The sequence below is a fragment of the Stigmatopora nigra genome, chromosome 3, assembly GCF_051989575.1.
Source record: "Stigmatopora nigra isolate UIUO_SnigA chromosome 3, RoL_Snig_1.1, whole genome shotgun sequence".
NCBI classification, from domain to species: domain Eukaryota; kingdom Metazoa; phylum Chordata; class Actinopteri; order Syngnathiformes; family Syngnathidae; genus Stigmatopora; species Stigmatopora nigra.
The window spans coordinates 12032118-12052741 of NC_135510.1; the positions used below are offsets into that span (position 1 = coordinate 12032118).

General features: G+C 35.6%; 1 protein-coding gene across 1 annotated transcript in view; it reads right to left on the reverse strand.

Moving 5' to 3' along the window:
* The window catches only part of gpc6a (glypican 6a), a 57866-nt gene that overhangs the window by 4236 nt on the left and 33006 nt on the right, over positions 1–20624 (reverse strand). The window contains exons 4-8 of the mRNA XM_077713055.1: positions 14462–14627; positions 9441–9571; positions 8255–8398; positions 7889–7918; positions 284–414 (exon numbers count right to left, since the gene is read on the reverse strand). Of these exons, the coding sequence (XP_077569181.1) occupies positions 284–414; positions 7889–7918; positions 8255–8398; positions 9441–9571; positions 14462–14627 (602 nt within the window). The remainder of the gene's footprint in view (positions 1–283; positions 415–7888; positions 7919–8254; positions 8399–9440; positions 9572–14461; positions 14628–20624) is intronic.

Sequence of the window (20624 nt, forward strand, 5' to 3'; positions counted from 1 at the left end):
GACTACATTTTTCTCTGTTCCAGGGTTCAAGCAACCAGACAGCTATTAGGGTGGGATTAAAAAAAAAAAAAAAAGGCGAGTCAAAATGAAGAGTACGATTGATATCAACGCAGTTCTAAAAGTTGCAATTTTCTTACTGAGGAATACTGCTCGGCTCTCTGTTCGAACTGTGTTATATTTTTTTAGAATTGTCAAATGGTAGAAGAAAGGGTATGTTCTAATTAAGGTGGAAATCAATCACTGAAATAAATCTATTAAGTAAATAAATAAAAAAAATCCTCACCTGCCCTTGGTGTGGCTATTCCAACACTGCTCTTCATCAGACTCTGTCAATTTGACATCGGCGCAGATATCATCTGGTAAATTAGACCAGAACCTTTTGGATATCTGAAATTTCTCTTTGATGTCAATTACCTGCCACAGGCCAAAGAAAGCACAGGAAACAGCATAGTTTTGTACTTTTCTAGTTCAATGCTGGAGGATGAGACATTTTAAACACTCAAAAGTCACAAAAATAAACTAGAACATCTGAAACATTCACTGTTAACTTGAATTCAGTAAAAAAAATATGTCTTGTGTCACGACACCATCAAGAAGATATTGTCATACACAGTATGAGAATTTATATATATATATATATATATATATATATATATATATATATATATATATATATATATATATATATATATATATATATATATATATATATATATATATATATATATATATATATATATATATATATATATATATATATATATATATATATATATATATATATATATATCTTTAACATAACTAACCACTTGATTGACTACATAATACATAGTTTCATTGTTTGTTATGGGCAGTCTCTCCCCCTCCCTTTTCTACGTTGGCATGGTGGAAAAGATATATTACAATACCCTGCAAGCAAATTAAACTCAATCCAACACTACTTTTCACCAAAGTGTGCCAAAAGATGGGGACCAGAAATAAAAGTGTGCAGCAATAAAAACATGTTAGGTCTACTGTATAAAGATTATATAACTAATGGCTTAAAAAAAACAATGCTAAATACATTATATAAAAATGAACCGTGGTATTTCTAAAAGAGGATACTGAAAAATAGTCATATTCACACCAAGCCATTTTTGAACTTGCACCACTATTAATATTTATTATATCAAAACAATTTGCATTTTGTTTACTTCATAGGCCTCTACTTGCATCCATATTGTGTTTGTCATTGATCCATACAACAGATAAAATGTTTTTTGGCTTGAATATTTGGACTAAGTAGTCACCCGTGACTAATTCCATCTGGACTCAGCATGAAGTTTGAGTGGGTGAAAAGCAAACAGGCGGGAAAAAACGTGGGGGCTCATCACGAGCAGATGTTGTTACTATTGTGTGTGATATCACGATAAGAGAGAACACAAGTTTATCGGTTCACCCATTTCTAAAGCTATAGCAATTGAACAAGATCCAGTACGAGAGTTGTTTTCCACAAGCTGCTTTTCTAAACAAAAATACCAAAATTAGATTTTCAACGAAAATGAAACTGGTTCATTTCTGTCGTAATAATTCTTAGTTACATGAGTACCTCCCACTGTATTTGATAGCAAATAATCATGTCATACACAAAAACTAAATTGGGTTCAATTGAAATGGAAAAAAAGCTCAGTTCAATGTAATTTTACTTGCCTGTTAAAACAATTTAGATTCAGGCCCATTCATGTTCTCTAGAAACACTTGCAGTGTGAGTTTGAGATCCAACTCAGCCAATCAAGACTGTTTATTAGTTAAAAGACAATGCTTTAACTGTTTCTTGCAATTATTTATTGTATTATGTAGAGCAATTCTCTTTTTAATCATCATCTATAAATATAGTCATGAAAAAGACACTGTAATTGTTCATCATTTCTGATTTTACTGCTAAGTTGTTAACTACTTTTGATGTTTTGATAAAGCTAATTTGAAGTAATAGCTTATTTCAATAGTGTGCTTTAAATTAGCATTCTTTTGAATGAACTTGTCCATAAAAGTGGGTCTCTAAATAACAAGTCCAAAATGATAATAATATGCTGAAATTGCATGTTTCTATCCACTTCTCACAGTTAATATTGTATTGAGTAAACTTTTCTGGATTTAGTTTATGAGCGTCGTATTGGAAATATTTTTTATGCAGAATTATAAGCCTATTACATTTGTATTTTTAGCAATTGTTCCAAATTTCTGTTCATTTCATGCTTGCACTACACTCAGAGCTAGCTAGAGGAGAGCTCCCACTTTGAATATATTCTCCAGAGATGTTTCTTTTATGTTCTTGTGGATTGAGGGGACTTTTATTTCCTTTCCTTCATAGAAGGTTGCCTCATAGAGAACTGTTGCTGGACCTCGAAAATGTTACAATGTGTTTTCACAAGCCACAATAGTAGTCACAATTGAATTAATACCAAAGAGAGGTCTCTATATGAATAAAGCATATACGTACAATATTCGTGGGAACATTTTCCAGTGTTTTACACGATCAGATTTATTTAGCAATAATTAAAAAAAACATTTGGCTGTGTTGCTTTTGAATATAATTCATACACGATTGGTTTATACATTTTCATTCCATACAGAAAACATGTGTTTCATTAAATTGGTGCTGCTGAATCCAATTTAGCTGCAGATGAATATTTCTCAATGTCACAGTGCTGGGACACTCAAAATAAACCAAACAATGTTTCCGCGGAAGATTGAGATGAGTGGTATAGATTCAATCTCTGAATTGCTTCCCGGGCTCAATCAAACATTGAAGAACCCACATAGCAAATTTTCCCAGGGACTTTGTGGCATGTCATCGGTTTGTCAAATTCCAGTTTCACTCTTTTCTTTAAATTAATTTGATTTTATTTTTTTGTCAGTGTCAGGTCACAGTTGCCCGCACTATGAGGTTCATTCTATGATATGACAGAAGCGAAGTGCCATGTATATCATATATGGAAATAAATACCTAAGACTCTGACCATTGACACCAGGAGATTTACTCCGAGCAATCTCAATCAGCGTATTCCGAATATTCATTCATTCATCTTCCGTACCGCATATCCTCATAAATATTTCAGGGGTTGCTGGAACCGATCCCAGCCCCCGTGAGGCAAAAGGCAGACTACAACCTAGACTGGCAACAGTCATGCATTCATTCATTCATTTTCTAAATGGCTTTATCCTCACTAGGACAACAGTCATCCGTGATTATTCCAAATAAAATCCTTGATTTTACACATCCTATTCTGGGCTTTGATTTCTTGCCATTAAAAAAATAATAAAACTAATTAAACCTGACATTTATGTGCACGGTATAAGAAACAACAAACAGCACAATAAATACACAAGAGAAAATTCGACCCAGTCAATATTGAATCTGTCCCTAGGCAGTCCTGCTCGTGAAACGGTATAAAGAAACAAAAGCTATAAAGCAATTTTTCGACGCAATACCATAAAATAAACTTAACTTCAATAACTATATATAGCACTAAAACCAAATTCAGACTGCACTTTTTTTCCAAACCGAAAGGAGCAGGTTGTTAAATATGGTCAGAGTTGCTCGGCATGATGCAATCTTATTGTCTTTTTCTAAATTGCAAAGCCTTAAAAGATTTGTCAGATGAGAAATCAAATGCTCTTTTTTTTCAAGATTGAGTTGCTAGATACTGACGCATGCTGAAATGCCCAAAGGGTTCAGTGTGCCAAAATAGTTTATTTTCATGTATTATTCTTTATATGAGGAAAGCAATATATTCTATCTCTATTCAGCAGTTATATGCATTATACAATAAATAAAGAAAAGGCTGTTTTAAGTGTAGACCATCTTTTCTTTTGTACAATATATGTATTGATGAGCCTCTTAAATTCAGTATCTTTCACTTTGACTCCTAAAAATCTTTTGATTTAGCACAACTGCAGATACGATTCAGAGTGCGAGTTTTTGGTACAAGATTGACAAAATCCAAATTCCCTTGTAAAATCGCTCTGACTTTTCCAAGCAGAAGGATTGAGTGACCCTGAGGCCAATCAGGGGAAAGTGTTGCGTTTTGAGGGACTTTTAGCACAGACCCACATTTATCTTTTTATGTGATATAATTGTGGACGAAACAACGGGCAACGGTTGTAATGAAAGTGACTGCACAGTAGCAATCTCATTAAGGCCTACACTGTAGACATTAACCAAATAAATATATTACATAAAAATATACACATTATACATCTTATGGGCTCTTATTCTTTTTAATCATCTTCCTTTGCTTGGTATTATTGGCGTTTTCAAATTTAGAAGATCCTCATGGGTGAGGATGTTTTAAGCATAGCAAATTCATGCTAAACAAACCATAACCAGACTAATATAAGAGCAGATGGATGTTTCAAACCCGACTGGTTTCATATCTTATCCCAAGGGTAGAAATTCCATTTGGAGGAAAGGGTTTAACAAACAGATGGTTCTCTGTCAGGTACACTCTTAAAGCAACTTAAAAACTAACTTGGTTATAGTATTCTCAACACCCAACTAAGCTATCTTATATTAGCTATTAAGTTAAAAAAAATCAATTTGGTATAAAAAGTTTAAACTAACATTGACACGTGCAGAAATAATATCTTAATAGTTATTCCATTGAAGCTTCAGAAATATTTTTGAATTTATTTCTGACAACGTTAATAGTATTATATTTGGGAACAGAATACTTAACAAAAACAAGCAGCACACAAATGTAACCTCAGTGAATATTACATTATTTGTTTTGCTGAGGAGATGATGAAAAGTATTTGAAGACCTCAAATTTTATATAGCCACCGACACTAACAACAAATTGCATCAGAGAAGAAAGAAGGATTTTAGACCAAAGTAAAATGCATAAATGTAATTAAGTTGTATTTGAAAGAAGATGAAAACAAATACATGAAAGTGACAGGAAGGGAAAGCTCTAGCTTGCATAATTTGCAATTTAGGTGATGTAAAATGTGGACTTTGTTACAGAGAAACAATCAGTCAAATATTGAAATATTCAAACTAGTCAATGATCAAATTATACTGCCTTCATGAATATGTTGATTATCAATATTTACTTACCACAGAGCTCTCTACAATGAATAACAGGATATTTAACTCTCTGTCAAGAGTCATTAATAAGTACAGCAAATGATTAAGACCTTGGATATCATTGATATCATTGTCGTCCAAGGAGTAGACCAACGAAGATACACCAATCATTTGAGTTTGGTGAATAATAATTTAAAAAGAACAACCTGTGCGCCATTGTATATAGTTTGGTATAATTGTATAAAGTTGGATTACAACACAATTGTAATTGAATGCTACAGATTTGTGAATACAAATGTCTATAGTAATACGATATAGAAAGAAAGATACAAATTATTCATTGGGAATGCTCTCAAGCCTAAGTTTCTTGCCTGGTTTGTTAATTACCTGTCAGTGTTTTAGTGAAGGTACAATCAGTGCTTCCCTTTGTTTTCCTAATGAAAAATGCAAAGTCAACCTCATAGTGATAGCCATGAAAATGATGCATAAAATAGACTCAGCTCTAATCCTGATATTGTTTGGTAAACACCATTATGTTAAGATAATCTGTTATCTCTTGGTACCGAAAAAAGAAAAGGAGGGAGAAAAATTGCAGCAACCTATTACAACAACAAATGATTGTTTCCTTTCTTTACATTTTAAGTTTGTTTTTCTGGAGAGTTTTTGAAAGCTGAGGCAGGAGCTACAAAAAAATGACAAGAGAACGTGGGAACAACAGTCACTGATAGCCTTTAAGCTTGAGCAGATGAGACAGGAAATCCATTAGGAGGCTTTTGTGCCAACTCAGTCAGAATTTTATGATCTTGTCAACATAAAATCAGTCTGAAGTCCTATGGCATAACTCTATAAATATGAGTGAACAGCATCAGCTCTTGTTTTTTATACTTTGAGCAAACAAACTTGAGTGCTTTTCAAACTATACAGTAAACCCACGAGGACTCAAGACATTGACAAATAATGCTGTCCCCGACAATGAGGAGATTCACTATAATTGGTGTCGACACACCTGTAGTATTTTGTCTTCATTTGACTGTCTGGGTAAAAAGCAATTCGGTGTCAGAAAATGCAGACAATGCACAACAAACCCGTACTCTTAAAAAAAAAGTTATATTTTGATACTAGAACAATGCCTTTCTCAATTGTTTGGAATTCTTTTGGAATTTTGTGTAATATGATGGACATATTGTTCTTTTTAAGATATTCTGATAAGAACTGTAAAAAAAATAACGTGTAAAATTCTCCTAAAGTGGACAAAACATAAAATCCCCGACCTTAACTATTAGAACTGACCATATATCCTCTCATTAAACTGGCTTTTAGAGAGTAAAAAAAAATAGATTAATTTATAATAATTATTATAGCCGCAAAACTGAAGAACTCGGGTTACATAGATGATCAATAAGTGATTTTGCAACCAATCAGAATGGCACAATCTGGACCACAGAACCTACATTTCTAAATTTCCCTACAAAAGAAAATCGAGTCTGTTGGAGGGCTGATGGTTTACCGTCAAAGTAGTCAAACACTCAAAACTCACTCTGTCTGCAAGTGTGTCATTTGATTCTTTGTGTGACGTCTTGCATGCAACACAGTGTATGAGAGTGAAAATTCTATTTCCCTCCAGAAAAACCATGGAAACATGTGATGGAGTATTGCATTGGACTAACATCAATGGCTCCACTTTCAAAAATGTTGGTTGAAACATTTGAAAACAAGCTAAATGCGTATTACTTTGTGTCTCATCAGGCATCGAGTGAGGTTTTCTCACAGAATGGGCTCCAACAGCATGTCTCTAATGCAGGAGTGCTCCAAATGACAACATAATGATTGTTATCTTAAAGAGATTATAGACAACTGAGAACATGATGATGGATATTATATCGAATTTTTGCCATTAAACCATTCAAAACTGTTGAATGTTGCTGTCGGAATGGTCCTACGTAATATATGACAAAAAGACTAAATTCCAACTATAAATCAATTAAACATGAACACCATGGATTTTAAGATAATCATCTGCAAAAAAGGAAGGAACTGAGAACAAACCCAAGGATGAAAAACCTCACCAATGCTCTCAAATTATGTTGTGGTGCAATCCCGAATTGGCAATCTTAGATTTACACTACACAGTTAGAACCTTGAACCTATATATGGCTGACCCTATTCACATGGGACATTTAATATAAGAGGTGTTCTGATAGCGATAATATTGTGTGAACCAGTGTCCGACAGACAGCATTGGAAATGGAACTGTATGCACTGGCCTAACATGTACAATATTTGGTGGAGGGAAATACGGAACAACTGAATGAAAGTCCAAGCAAGAATTAGAATAGCATGCAAACCCCACAGAGAAAGGCCTCATATGTCATGTTAATGTAGGACACCAGCATTAATGGCCCTTGACTCAATACCATACTTGGATTATCCCACTTCAAGCAAACCCAAAATTGTTGCTACGTGATGCCTCATGAACCCATCACTACTAGAAACTAATATTCTGATTTAATTTCAAGTTTGAGTGATCTGATCTGGATTCACATGATATACTTTACACTCTCCTAAATCTTTGCATATATTGTCATTCATAAGGATTTTTACACATGTATTATCTTCACAGTTATACAGTATATGATGGTAAAAATCAGGTTTTAGTTTTAAAAGTTGTGTCATGAAGTCCCAAATTACCAATTACCCCAGGACAGTGGGAGACTGGGGAAAGAGGGAATACCGTATAATATGTCCCAAACCCAGTATGGTTCAATTGATGCAGTTTGACTAGATAAAGGTAATAGGAAGGAAGAGGAATGGAAGTCTTACACTGTGTTGCATTGTCATCCAGACACCCCTCTAGGTGAAAAAGCAGCAGAAAATGAAGAAGACAAAGATTTAATTGGACACTGGTTGAACAGACAATAATGGAAATAAATACTCAAGTTAGTGGACCTTAAAGTTAAATGATAAATGGAGATACTTAATAAATCAATAGGATAACCTGGCCACAACTGTGAAATAATCAACAGACCTACAGCCATAAAAAAATATTAATGTGCATATTTGTTTATATCTATATATATACACATTCATATAGTGCATCAGAAGTAACATCATTTAGTGTAAGCTCTAAAATTCTTGAAATTATAATTATTTAGTAATTAAACTAAATGATCTTGGTCTAATACATACCAGTCGATCCAGGCTTGTCTCTGTGGTTGTGGTTGGCTTTTCCTCTGGAGGGAAAGGTCTGAAACGAGCACTAAACACGTCTGAAATTCCACGTGCAGACCTGCTTACTCCTGACGGTTTTGGTGGACCACAGCTTTGAAAAAACTAAATAGAAGGAGAAAAAAATAATTAGAAAATGATACTTTGTAGTTCCAAAACAAGTCAGCAAAAGACAGTAATAATGATAACTGCAGAACCAAGATTATAACAGGGTATTAATGAGTGTTCATTTTTAAGTGGAAAATAGCTACCTAGTATTCATATCTAAATTACCCCCCACCCCTCTAGAAAATAAATACAAATAAAAAACAAAAAATCAAAATAACAAAACCCTTGAACCCTTATTGTATCTCTGCCAGCCTCCTGTTCAGTTGTATTGTGGAGCTACTTGTGGTTGTGGCTACAGCTGTCTTTTGTCTGATATTTATTAATCCTTCATCGTGATTACAATTCTTATATCCTGTGGATCACAGAGACAAAGTGATTTTCCACAGGTCAGTGCCACTGAAATGAAGGTACAATGCAACATGATTTTATTTTTCGAGAGATGGTAATCTCATGGCAATCTTTCAGGCAAGCGCAACCTTTCAGGAAGGTAGCCTCAGGTGCAGAGACAATGGCTAAAGTTATAAATTGCAGCCAATGTCTTATGGAGGAGAATGGGACATCTTATTCATACTATGTGACCTGTGGGAATCTAGTCAGGAGATTGGCTTAAATATAACAGAATTGAAGTTCACATCAAATTTACCTATTGATAAGATAATTTTTTATTGGTAGCTTCAAATTGTTCTATTCCAACACCAATACTATCTTAATATACTTTACATTTGCAGGTTGAAGAGGATTAAATATTAAAGGGGATGTGTGGGTTTTTCTCATTCAAAATTTCAACTGAATTTCTCCTGTCTTCAAGTAAGCAACCATTTTAGCCTTCCAAAGTAAAGCAGGAATTATATTGTCATTTTTTTCATGAAATGAATTGTGGGAAACACATTTAGTGTTTAATAAAAGTAATTACCAGTCTAGTGTGTAGTGTGCATTTCGCCCAGAGTGAGCTGGAATAGGCCCGAGCAACACCCACGCGTGTAGAAAATGAATGAATGAATGAATGAAATTAACTATAAAACAAAGTTGACAAAGTTACCTTTACTGAGAGGATCTTGTTGTTGTCCTGCATGGTTGTAATGGCCTCTGAGATCTTGAGGTCAATAGGCTCAATGACTGTTTCAATGTGAAAAGGTCCTTGTAGTCTCTCAGCCACCAGTAACATAGCATCTGTTATTTAAAAGAAAATCATAAAAATGGAAGTAAATTAAAGACACATTAAAACAAGTGCCTATATGCACATGGTTATCTGTTCGTCCTTGATATTTAGGCATTAAACCTGCTCATGCAAAACCCCCAGAATGTTCATGCCCCAACTAATAGTTATGATATCATCCCAACAAAGCAAACAAAGGTATAAAATACGCCCTTTCCAAGTCTGAAGAGAGCAAACAACAAAAATGAGGTTCATCTCACCATCATATTCCTTAAACTCAGACACACACTGGAAAATTTAGGAAAATGTATTAACGAGCTTATTTGGAATTTAAAAAATGTATATTTTCATATTTTCTTTCATTATGAATGTAATTTAACACAAAACATTCATTCATTTTATGTACTGCTTATCCAGACAAGGGTCATGGGGGTCCTGGAGGCTATCCCAGCAGAGTTTGGGCACAAGACAGAGGACATCCTGAATTGGTGGCCAGCCAATTGTAGGGCACAAGGAAATGGACAACCATTGACACTCCCACTCATACTTTGGGGTAATTTTAGAATTTAACACAAAACATAATTAAGTCAAAAACAAAGCATTCAATTTCATAATTTTCTTTTCATTAAATTTGGAGGTAGTTTTTTTCTACATGTTTTATAACTGGTGATTTTACCAGGTTTGCACAACAAATTGTGTTTAAATGCCCAAAATGTAATTTTTCAAAATATTTTTTTGGTCTTCTTAGGTTGACGGAGAACATTTACAATGAATACACTTATATCTTCAATTTTATATTGAATATTGGATAACTTTATTCATCCCGTACTCGGGAAATTTCGTTGTCACCGTAGCAAGAGGGTGAAGATGCAGAAATAGGAAAGGCATTTTAGACATAAATAGATATCGAATGTAATATTTGGTGTGATTTTGAGTCGGCTGGAGGTCATTGAAGGGGACTGTAGTCCAGTCAAGTTTTTAGCTGCTAGTGTTATTCAGCCATTTGAATTGTATGGTCGAAATGCCTCAAGAAAATCCAATAAGAACCAAAACTATATTGGAGGCAGTCATTTTCTTTTAGAAAGACTCAATGACCTACTAAACCCTCCCTATGATTGACTAGTAAGCAGTCTGGGGTACGCTCTCCCTCTTGCCCAAAGTCATCTTGGTGGGCTCCAGCACACCTTTGACCCCAATAAAAGCAAGCAATCTAAAAACTGAGGGGCAGGTTCAGTAGTAGAGTAAATGTAGTCACTGAATTATGAACATTTCAATTGCAAGTATATTGCTATTGTATTGTGAAGTGACAGATAACACCTTTATCATGCACATCCAAGCAGAAAGAATGTTTTTCATTCATCTTCCATAATGAAGCTATTCAACAATGTTACCGAAACTTCTAAATTTGACATCTACTAATGATATTGTCAACCTTACTCATAGTGCTTATTGTGACATCACAATCATGTTCATTTTAATGATGACAATGGTCGTTACTATATTAGTGGATTACTATAGAATTTTAAATCTTGTGTGATTGACTACTAAAAACTATGAATGTTCATAACAATAAAATCACACCATCGGACCTTTGAATTTAGTACAATGGACAGAAAACCTTGGTGCAAGCCTCGTCTGCTAAATAGTGTCTAAATTTAAGTCCCAGTAAAGGTCTCAGTACTTATATTTCCACAGCTATCCATGAGCCCTGCTAGAAGTAAAAGAAAACATTGTCTCATTTCTCAGGGTCTAGGGGGTTGTGGGCAGTAATGTAACACCAAGAAGCAAGCCATCCAATTAAAAAGAAATGAACAAATTAAATCAATGAGGATCCTTTACACTATAGTGTCAAAGAACTAAACAGAGGGCAACACAACCCTTTGTCTTAATTAGGAAAAATAATGTGTGTGAGCAAAATGCAAGATGAGAATACAAACAAATTCTTATACCAATATATATATATATATATATATATATATATATATATATATATATATATATATATATATATATATATATATATATATATATATATATATATATATATATATATATATATATATATATATATATATATATATATATATATATATATATATATATATATATATATATATATATATATATATATATATATATATATATATATATATATATATATATATATATATAAATATATATATATATATATATATATATATATATATATATATATATATATATATATATAAATATATAAATATAAAACTTATGAGCAAAAATTCCTGTGCCTATTTGTGTGGGGTAGGATAGGCTGGCTTGTGAAGATGGTGGCCGCGGACATTTATTTTGTGCAGCCAAGCAGGTGTTGGCAGTTATTTTGGTCAGCGCTATGCCAAAAAAAAATAAAAATAAAATACCAATAAAATCTTAAAGCTGACCCAAAACTCTTATTAAGAGCTGCAGGGCAGGAGAAAAGGGCTCAAATTCTAAAGGACTGTTGACTTTTCTTCTATACTCTGTAGAAGCTTCTACAGTATTCTCCTGTACTAAGATGTACAAGCTTGAGCTTTGTAACAACAACAACAACAATCTACTCAGCAGTAGTGTTATATTGTAATCCATTTTTTTTAATGAAATCCCAACCAACCTCTCAAAAACTTAAATGAATGTTATCACAATAGAGAGAAATCCAAAATATATGAGCCCTTTCTCATTTCAAGTGTGTTGTTCATACTTAAACAAATACTGGTCAACATGTGACAACCATCTTTCAACAACATTGTTTGTCTGTCTGTAATAGAACTGCTTCTGATACAGTGGTGAGCAAGAAAAAAACATCTTGTCTGTCTGAGGGTGCATTGATAAGGTGGTGACAAGACAAATGATAATGATGTGTCCGTCATGATACAGAGGTGGCTGTATTAGTCACCATGGCAGTTGAGGGATGGGCTTGTATGGACAAGAATGCGCAGACACATGCACACAATACACAAACACACACATGCAAGCAATTCCAGTTTCCTTCAGGTTTACCAACATTAGCCAATCGCAGAAAAAAATCCAGACACATCTTTAAACTCTCATTGCTATCATCTATGTTTTTTGTTATGCGGTAGGAAACCAGGACCATCCCGTAATTTGCACTTTGGACCTCTGACCTGCTAACCAGTCAAACTTTCATTCATTCATTTTCAACACCACTTATCCTTGCCAAAGTCTTGGGGTGCTGGAGCCTATTCCAGTAGACATTGGGCGAAAGGCAGACTTCACTGGTGGTCAGTTAGTTGTATTCCACACAAAGAGACGGACAGCCATTCACACTCACAATCACTCTGCCACGGAATTGGAATCGATCCTACGCTCAAGTCAGCCGAAACAACCACTAGACCAGTGGTGGGAGAGAGTTTTAATTTTGCATTTTTTTCACCTTGGAGTGACATTGCGTTTGTTAGCCCAAGGCTAAAGAGACATTTTAAAAAAGACATTTTAATTTTCAAAGAAAACTCTGAATTCGGATCTAGCATCAAATCCAGTCATGACAGATTTGTGTGAAGCTTTACTAACACATCTCTGCATTTTGAAAGAAAAGAAAAAATAATAGCATATTTGGCACAAGTAATATAATTGGTTCTTGGATTGAGTTTTTGGTATCTTGTTGCACGATGGCCCACATATTGAAGTACAATGACAATAATACTTTATTAAGTTGCAATGGACATTGTGTTATGTAAAATGGGGTCACTAATAACGCAGTTTCAATAGGAAATGAATACATTCTTTAGGACAACAACCAACTACAAAATCATGCTGTTTAAAATGTTCTAATTAAAATACTAGCACCATGCAAATAATAACAACAATAAATTCACGTTTTTGCTACTGTAATAAGATTAACTCAAAAAAAATAACTCCAAAACAATTATATCATCATTATACGTACTTGGCTATTGGTGCGCTTCACTAACATTGGTCTCACTTAACCCTAAGTATTGCCAGGGTGTTAAAGCCCAATAGCAGACCAACCAACAAAACAAAATGTTCTCATAAGACTTCAGCACATTTAAAATCAATACATTTCCACAAATATTTTAAGGGTTTTCCTTGTCTCGCAAGATTTAAAATTCAGTTGTTGCAGAAGCTTTTGCCATTACTGTCAAGAACAACGTCCCTTTGCGGCATTGGGTTTGCCACTTCACAAGAGAACTAGACACTAACTTTTTAATAGTTGTCATAAAGCTGAGAGACATTTCATTCAGTACACAGGGGCCTGTGTTGAACTGAGACATCAGACATGCCACCAGAGGGAACATGCTATGCAGTCTTGAAGCTTTTGGACTACAGACATGTCACAAAATCAGCCAGTGGTTTAGAAGCAGATTGTACGACATAATCCTCAGACACGTCTTGTGCCATAATTCACCTCATTTAAGAATAAACCAGCAAGTGTGATGTGGATATACAAGAGGAATGTGGCATTACGCCACAAAAAAATTGAAATCCGGAGGGAACATTCAATGTGTCTCTTTGGTATGCGTTTAACAGTGAGGCTTTCTGCAGGCAGCTACTTACTGCCTAACAGCAGTGGTTTATTACTCACTGCTGGAAACGTGATGAAAATATGTTTGGATAGAATCTGCTCTCCTTTATAAATCTCTAACAGAGGGGACCACAGCCATCTTTCAGCACTCAGCCTGGGTCCTTCCAATAGAAAAAACACTATGGCACAGTTGCATGCAGACAAAAAGGAGAAAATGATGGAACAAATACAATTTTAGCTTTGTCTCTGTAAAGCTTTCAGAGACGATCCAAACGGAGCACATCTGAATTTATTCCGAGAAAAACGCTATTAAGTCTAAGCATTGAAAAGTACTTGAGCGAACAAAACAGTGCATGCAAGAGAACAGACTGAATGGTTTTCTTACCTGTAAAAGTGTTCCATTCAAGATCGAGGTCAGCCTGATTTGCGAGACAGCCTCTCATAACATTTTGACAATAGTTTTGGCAAGGCTTGAGTCCAGGAAGGTTTCGGCAGTATGGGCAGTACAGCATCCTGGTCATTGCTTTAACACAGGCAGGAGCAACATTCACCTACAAAGCCAGCAAATACAGAAAGAAGATAGAGTGAGAGTTACCATGTATGTATATTAAGTCTTGTCTTTTGAAATAATTCCATAAACTGTTCATTTGTTAAGCACCAAACATGTCACGTGGTCAGAGTTTGAAATGTAAAGGTGCACTAGATGAAATAGCATGACAACAAAGTTTTCAACTATGTCTATTATAATCTTTTGTGAAAGGGGTGTCTTTTGTTCTCCGGACCAGCTATTTCTATAGCTTGAGTAAAAGTGACAGAATTCTCACATCTGTTTCCCCTCAGAGGTGGGGGTGCAGAACGAGGAGTGCATCTGATAATTGGCCTGTCAGCCTCTGTCTTCATGCTTGACTTTAGATTGTGTCCAGCATCTTCCCCTGAGACTGCTGTTCGTGTGTTTTAGTGTGGTAACACATCAGAAAGCAGCAGTCCTAAGATGGAAGGCACGTCCTACTTTCTGAAGCCTGGACTTCACTCATCACATATCATTATGTGAGACAGTTAAGACAGAAAAATTGCAATTTCATACTTGTTATTTTCCTACATTACTAACAGGTGTGTATTTTGCAATAATGACTCACAATCAAGTAGTAAATTTGTTTCCAGATTACAAAAAAACACACACAAATAAACAGTCCTTAGATGAACAAAGAAGTTAAAAGAAATAGTTCGATCGTGCCTATCACAGGGCACAGTGAGAAAACAAGCACAAATACTCCCATTTAAACTGTAGTTGTATGGACAATTCACTCTACCACGCATATTTTTGGGATGTGGGAGAAAACTAGAATGCCCCAGAGAAAGCCCACACGGTCTATGGGGAGAACATAGAAATTCGCCATGCCTATACAAGTGTAACTATGGTCATTTTCACTCTGTAAAGTTTACAGAGTGCTGAAGGAACAGGGACGGTTTACAGTGTAAACCGTCCCTGTTCCTTCAGCACTTTGACGTCAGCACTTAAAGGCTACTGCAGTTTATCTAGCTATACTCTGTCTTTTCATATAAATATCCAATACAATGTGGGCACCTACAGGTTGTAATGCAGTGTGGTTTATATATGAACAGTGTTTTATTTTTGTGGTTGGTGGAGCTAATAGTCAAGAATGGTTAATAATAGTTGTGGTGACATTTAAGACAGTAATTTTTATCTTTACAGATATCCTTGCTGTTTTACTTGGATTAAATGAAATAAATATGTTTTTCTTTGCCAAAAACAAGCAGATGAGAGAAGCTCAGGAGGGATGCAACCAGTGGGACATAGTCTATTAGTGCATTTACTGCCACTATTTGGCAGCTGGCAACAAGGATCAAACTCAACATCTTTGACATTTGCAATCTGCTACTGACATCATGCAATGTCTTGTAAGAAAGCCATTACAGCTAGGTTGCTTGTTGCCATTTTCCCCTGCTGTGTGTCATTCTTTTGTGTTTTTGGTAAATTGTTTATATTGCTCGAGGAATAACGTTAAGAGGGTGACATTTTTAGCAAACGAGGGACATTCTGCATCAGAGATAACAAGGTTGTAAAATATCATACTCGGCTTAGACACAGACATTGCTCATTTTGAAGACAGCCATTAAAGCCCGTGCATCTAATAAATCCCAAAGCAGACGTAATAAATACTGTTTCGTTGGAGACAAAGTAACAAGTATTTATGACAGTATGGAGAGTCAAGTACAGACATTTGATATAATGGTTTGTTAAACGTTCTTTGCAGTATAAGTTTCCATTTTAATTAGAAGACGGGTTGAGAGGATTTAATGAAGTTAAAAAAATAATAGTTGTAGCGGCCTGGTGAATGAGTGTATAGCGAATCGACCTCCCCATTCTGGGTTCCCGGGTTGGAATTCCCCCGCCTCTGCCCCATAGACACCTAATGAGAATAATGCGGTTCATGATATGAGATGAGATGAAAGAGAATGTTTTTTTTAATAAAACACTGGTATACACACATTAACTATGGTGTCGGTTTCTAGTATGCACCAAAGAGGCAGCCATACTGGGTGACTTTTCTTGGCCGAGGAGCTGCACCTGTGTCAAAACTAAGCAGATGCTAAGTGGAATGATTTTTATATCATCAGCATGACATGCATTACCTTTGTGGAAATATTACAAGGGTTTTTGAAAAACTTGGCTGCTGAAGGTTGACGCAATTGATGTCAAGTCACCCTTTTATTTGACGTTTGATCTGTACTCTCAGAAACATTCTACCAGCATAAACAAGTTTAAGCTGCAAATGGATTTTGTGAACCATCAAAATGTTACATACATCAGAAGCCTGCAAGCACAGCTTTCTTATCCAGAATTGTATATTGTTGCCTTGCCTGTGCCTGGTAGTTTGTTTTGTGCCATGGATGAAGGGTAATCTCATAATCTTGTTAGCACATCTTAACAGTTGAGTGAATGGAATAGAGAATTTCACAGCAGGCTGAGGACAAGACTGGGGAGCCCGATGCTCTGGCTCCAATGTAAGATTAATGCACTCTAATCTACTCATCCGATGTATACGATAGTGCTGCATGGTGTGCGAAGATATTGTATGAGTGGGATAATACAATGTGAGTGGAAGCATGCAGAGAAAGTGGCCTGCTCATCAACTTTACGAATTAAATGCGCAGTGTCAGTTGTTCATCTGCCAAAGTATATGCTACCATTAATTTGTTCGTATTAACATTTTAGAGAATAGAATTTAGAGGCAGTCTGCTTGAAAAAAATGACCATATAAAGGCGAGAGTCATGAGGGCGATCTGCTCACCTCATTTCATAGCTCATATAAGAATTCATGCTATATTACCAACAAAGAGAAGACTCAAGACCGACAGTTCAGAAAAGGCTCTCAGAAAATATCACTTCGCCGATCCAACTGGGTGTGTTTTCATGCACATATGGTGTGAACTCCCTCCAGGAGAGCAGCTGAAATTGCTTGGTGACACTTGTGAGAAATGACAATATCTTTGCAAGCGACCGAGGCCAATCAAGGAGGACACTGGTGGGACAGCAAAACTGGTGCCAAGAATTTGTCTCGGTCATTCTGTCATAATTTTTGTCATTGAAGGGATTGCTTTTACAGTGATTGGACACGGGAGTGAGACTGTGTTGCTGACCGGATATCCCCACACAATTACACAGCCATTAGCATCAACAGCACTATGAGTAATCTACCATTGTGAAAAACAGATTGCCACAGACTGCCTCAAAGACAAACATGACTAACAAAACAGCTCGGGGTGAATGTTACTTTCAATAATCACAACTGGATGTCCCGAAAAAAAACAACAACTGTGAACTAATGTTAGAATAATTCTTTACAAATAGCTTGTCTCTGCTCACAGAAGGCCACAGTAAATCCTAAAATCCTACATGAAATAAGTGCTTCCTGCAGCACAGACAAGTTGGGCAAATGTTTAATCATGCTGTCAGATTGCTGCTCAGCAAGAAAACAAACTGGAATAATATTAAGATGCTTAATGGAGGAAAAGACACACAGAACTTATATGATACAACACAGCTGAGTAATATGCTTACATTTTCAATTATGTCATAATTGCATTATACATAAGCAAATCTAAATTCCAGGTTAATGTATAGGAAGAGTGGTTAGCGTCTTTGCCTCACAGTTCTAGGGTTGAGGGTTTGAGCCCAGGTGGGTCCTCACTGTGTGGAGTGTGCATGTTTTCTCCACATACTACGGTTTCTTCCCACATCCCCAAAAAGATGCATGGTAGGCTGGTTGAACACTCTAAATTACCTTAAGTATGAGTGTAAGGGTGAATGGATGTGCGAGAAAGGTCTGTTTGTCTGTAGACAGAAATCTAAGAGGTATAAGCCTAGCTCTATTTCTTAACTTGAACTAGCACATTAACCATACAGATACACTTGTCAACTTGGCATGACAGAAATATTCATCAGTTCCACATTTGCTGCGAGTGCTTTACCACTAAATTGTGATTTGTGTGTGTGAATAAGTTAGACAATCTGAACAGTGTAGAATTAATATCAAATTTGCAACAACAAAAAAATCATCAGCGATTGCGTGAATGCAGATTAATGTTGAAGAAGAGATCATTCATACTGTGGCTTGACTATATTTCATAAAGATTGTTTATTTTCATAAATAAAAATTGTCTGACTGAGCAGATGACCTGGGTTGCTTATTGGTCTAGCCTTATCCGATTACTGTGGAAAAACAATTGGAGACATTTGCTTTCTTTTTACTTTGTCTGCAGAAAAACGAAAACACTTGAAACAAAGTTTTGTAATGACTAAAAACTCATTTCCTTTTGTGTTTTATAATATTCCAAACATTGAGTGGTTTTTACTGCACCAATTTGGTTCAATATACCCTCTGCCCTCAACCCTTACATCTACTCATAATGCTCAATGTAGATCGGAGACTAAAAAGATTCTAGAGAGGCTCCTGTGAATCAATGCATGTTTATCTGTCTTGTCCGAATAAGAATAATGTGGGCAGATGTGTGAGTCAATGAAAGAGCACAGCTGTCCCTGTTACAACCTGCATGAGTCAGCTCAATTGTCTGTCTTGGGTGCACTGTGGGTTGGCATTCCTGATTTATCTTGACATGAGCCATGTTATGTGACATGTCTAAGGCAGCAGTTGGGACTGTTTATTTAATTTACTGAGACAAGTGGAAACACGTTAAAAGCCAGCCTCTTGCAAGTGGCACTTCGCCATGAGCCATTTAATATCTCTTGTGGTTAAATGACATGAATAGACTATATTGTTGTCCGTTTGCATCAATGCAACATTCGCTATCCCCCTGAGGGAAAGCCAGCATCCTCTCCTAAATGTCAGAGGAAAACTCATCTCATTTGTTTGAAAGCAAATGGAAGGACAAATACTGACATCCAGTTGGTAGAGAATAGAAATGTGGTGGAAATCTTTTTTTATTTGAAATGTCACATTGGCGACCAAGAAGGTGGTGAAGTGGTAGAGACAGCTAAGGTGTCTCATTGTCAGAAAATGTTGTGTATAAAAGAAAAATTATATTCATTCATTAGATTTCCATAACCTCTTATTCTCAGAAGGGTTGGGAGGTGGAGAGCTGAGGGATTCGGGGGCACTGGAGCCTATCCAAGCCAATCATGGTTGCTCTGATATATGATATAAAAAATATATATTCCGCTGTTTAATATGGCTGTTGGCGGAGTCTATCATTTTGAAGTAAAACACAATTGAGGACATGATTCTGTAGTGTAAGATGTCTTTGTATTTTCAAACACACTTTGTTGGACATTCTTCCAACATTGTACAGTTCATCACAAATCAAAATCTTTTAATTAAAAAGGAATCTTTGTTGAAGCACATTTCCCAATGATGTGCCAAACCTTTTTTGAGCCAGCTGCCATCTGCCATTACAGCACTGAGGCCGAGGCCTCATCTCAAGCAAGCTGTCATAGCCAGCAAGGACTAGACAGACGCTGAGCTAAAGGGTGAGAGACGAGTGTGGTGCATCTGTGATTGGGGAATTAATTTGAAAACTGCAACTTTGGAATCATAATTTGAAAATGTTTACTCTGTAACGGAATGAATGCTTATAGCGAATCCCTGTGTAATATTAAGACGGACAGAGCATACAGACATTTAACAATAGTTATCTACTTTCTATCACCACTAGATTGGCTAATTTTATAATTATTTTAGAATCATAGTTTGAATTCTAAAAAATACATTAAAAAACCCTTTTATAAATTTCCACAACAAACAGCATATGATCAATATTTGATTGATAATTTTACATCCATCGATTCTAACACTTATCTTCCTCAGGGTGCTGGAGTCTATTTTAAACAACTATAGGCAGGAGGCGGTATACACCTTGAACTTGTTAGTTGTACATCTTGATTTTATGCAGCAAAGAAAATAAAATGGCAGGACTGTAATGCAAAATGCAAGTTGCATATACAGATTATAAAGCATCCTTCGGTTTACTGTTAAGTTTTCTCCAAGTTCCAGATAATGAGATCAAAA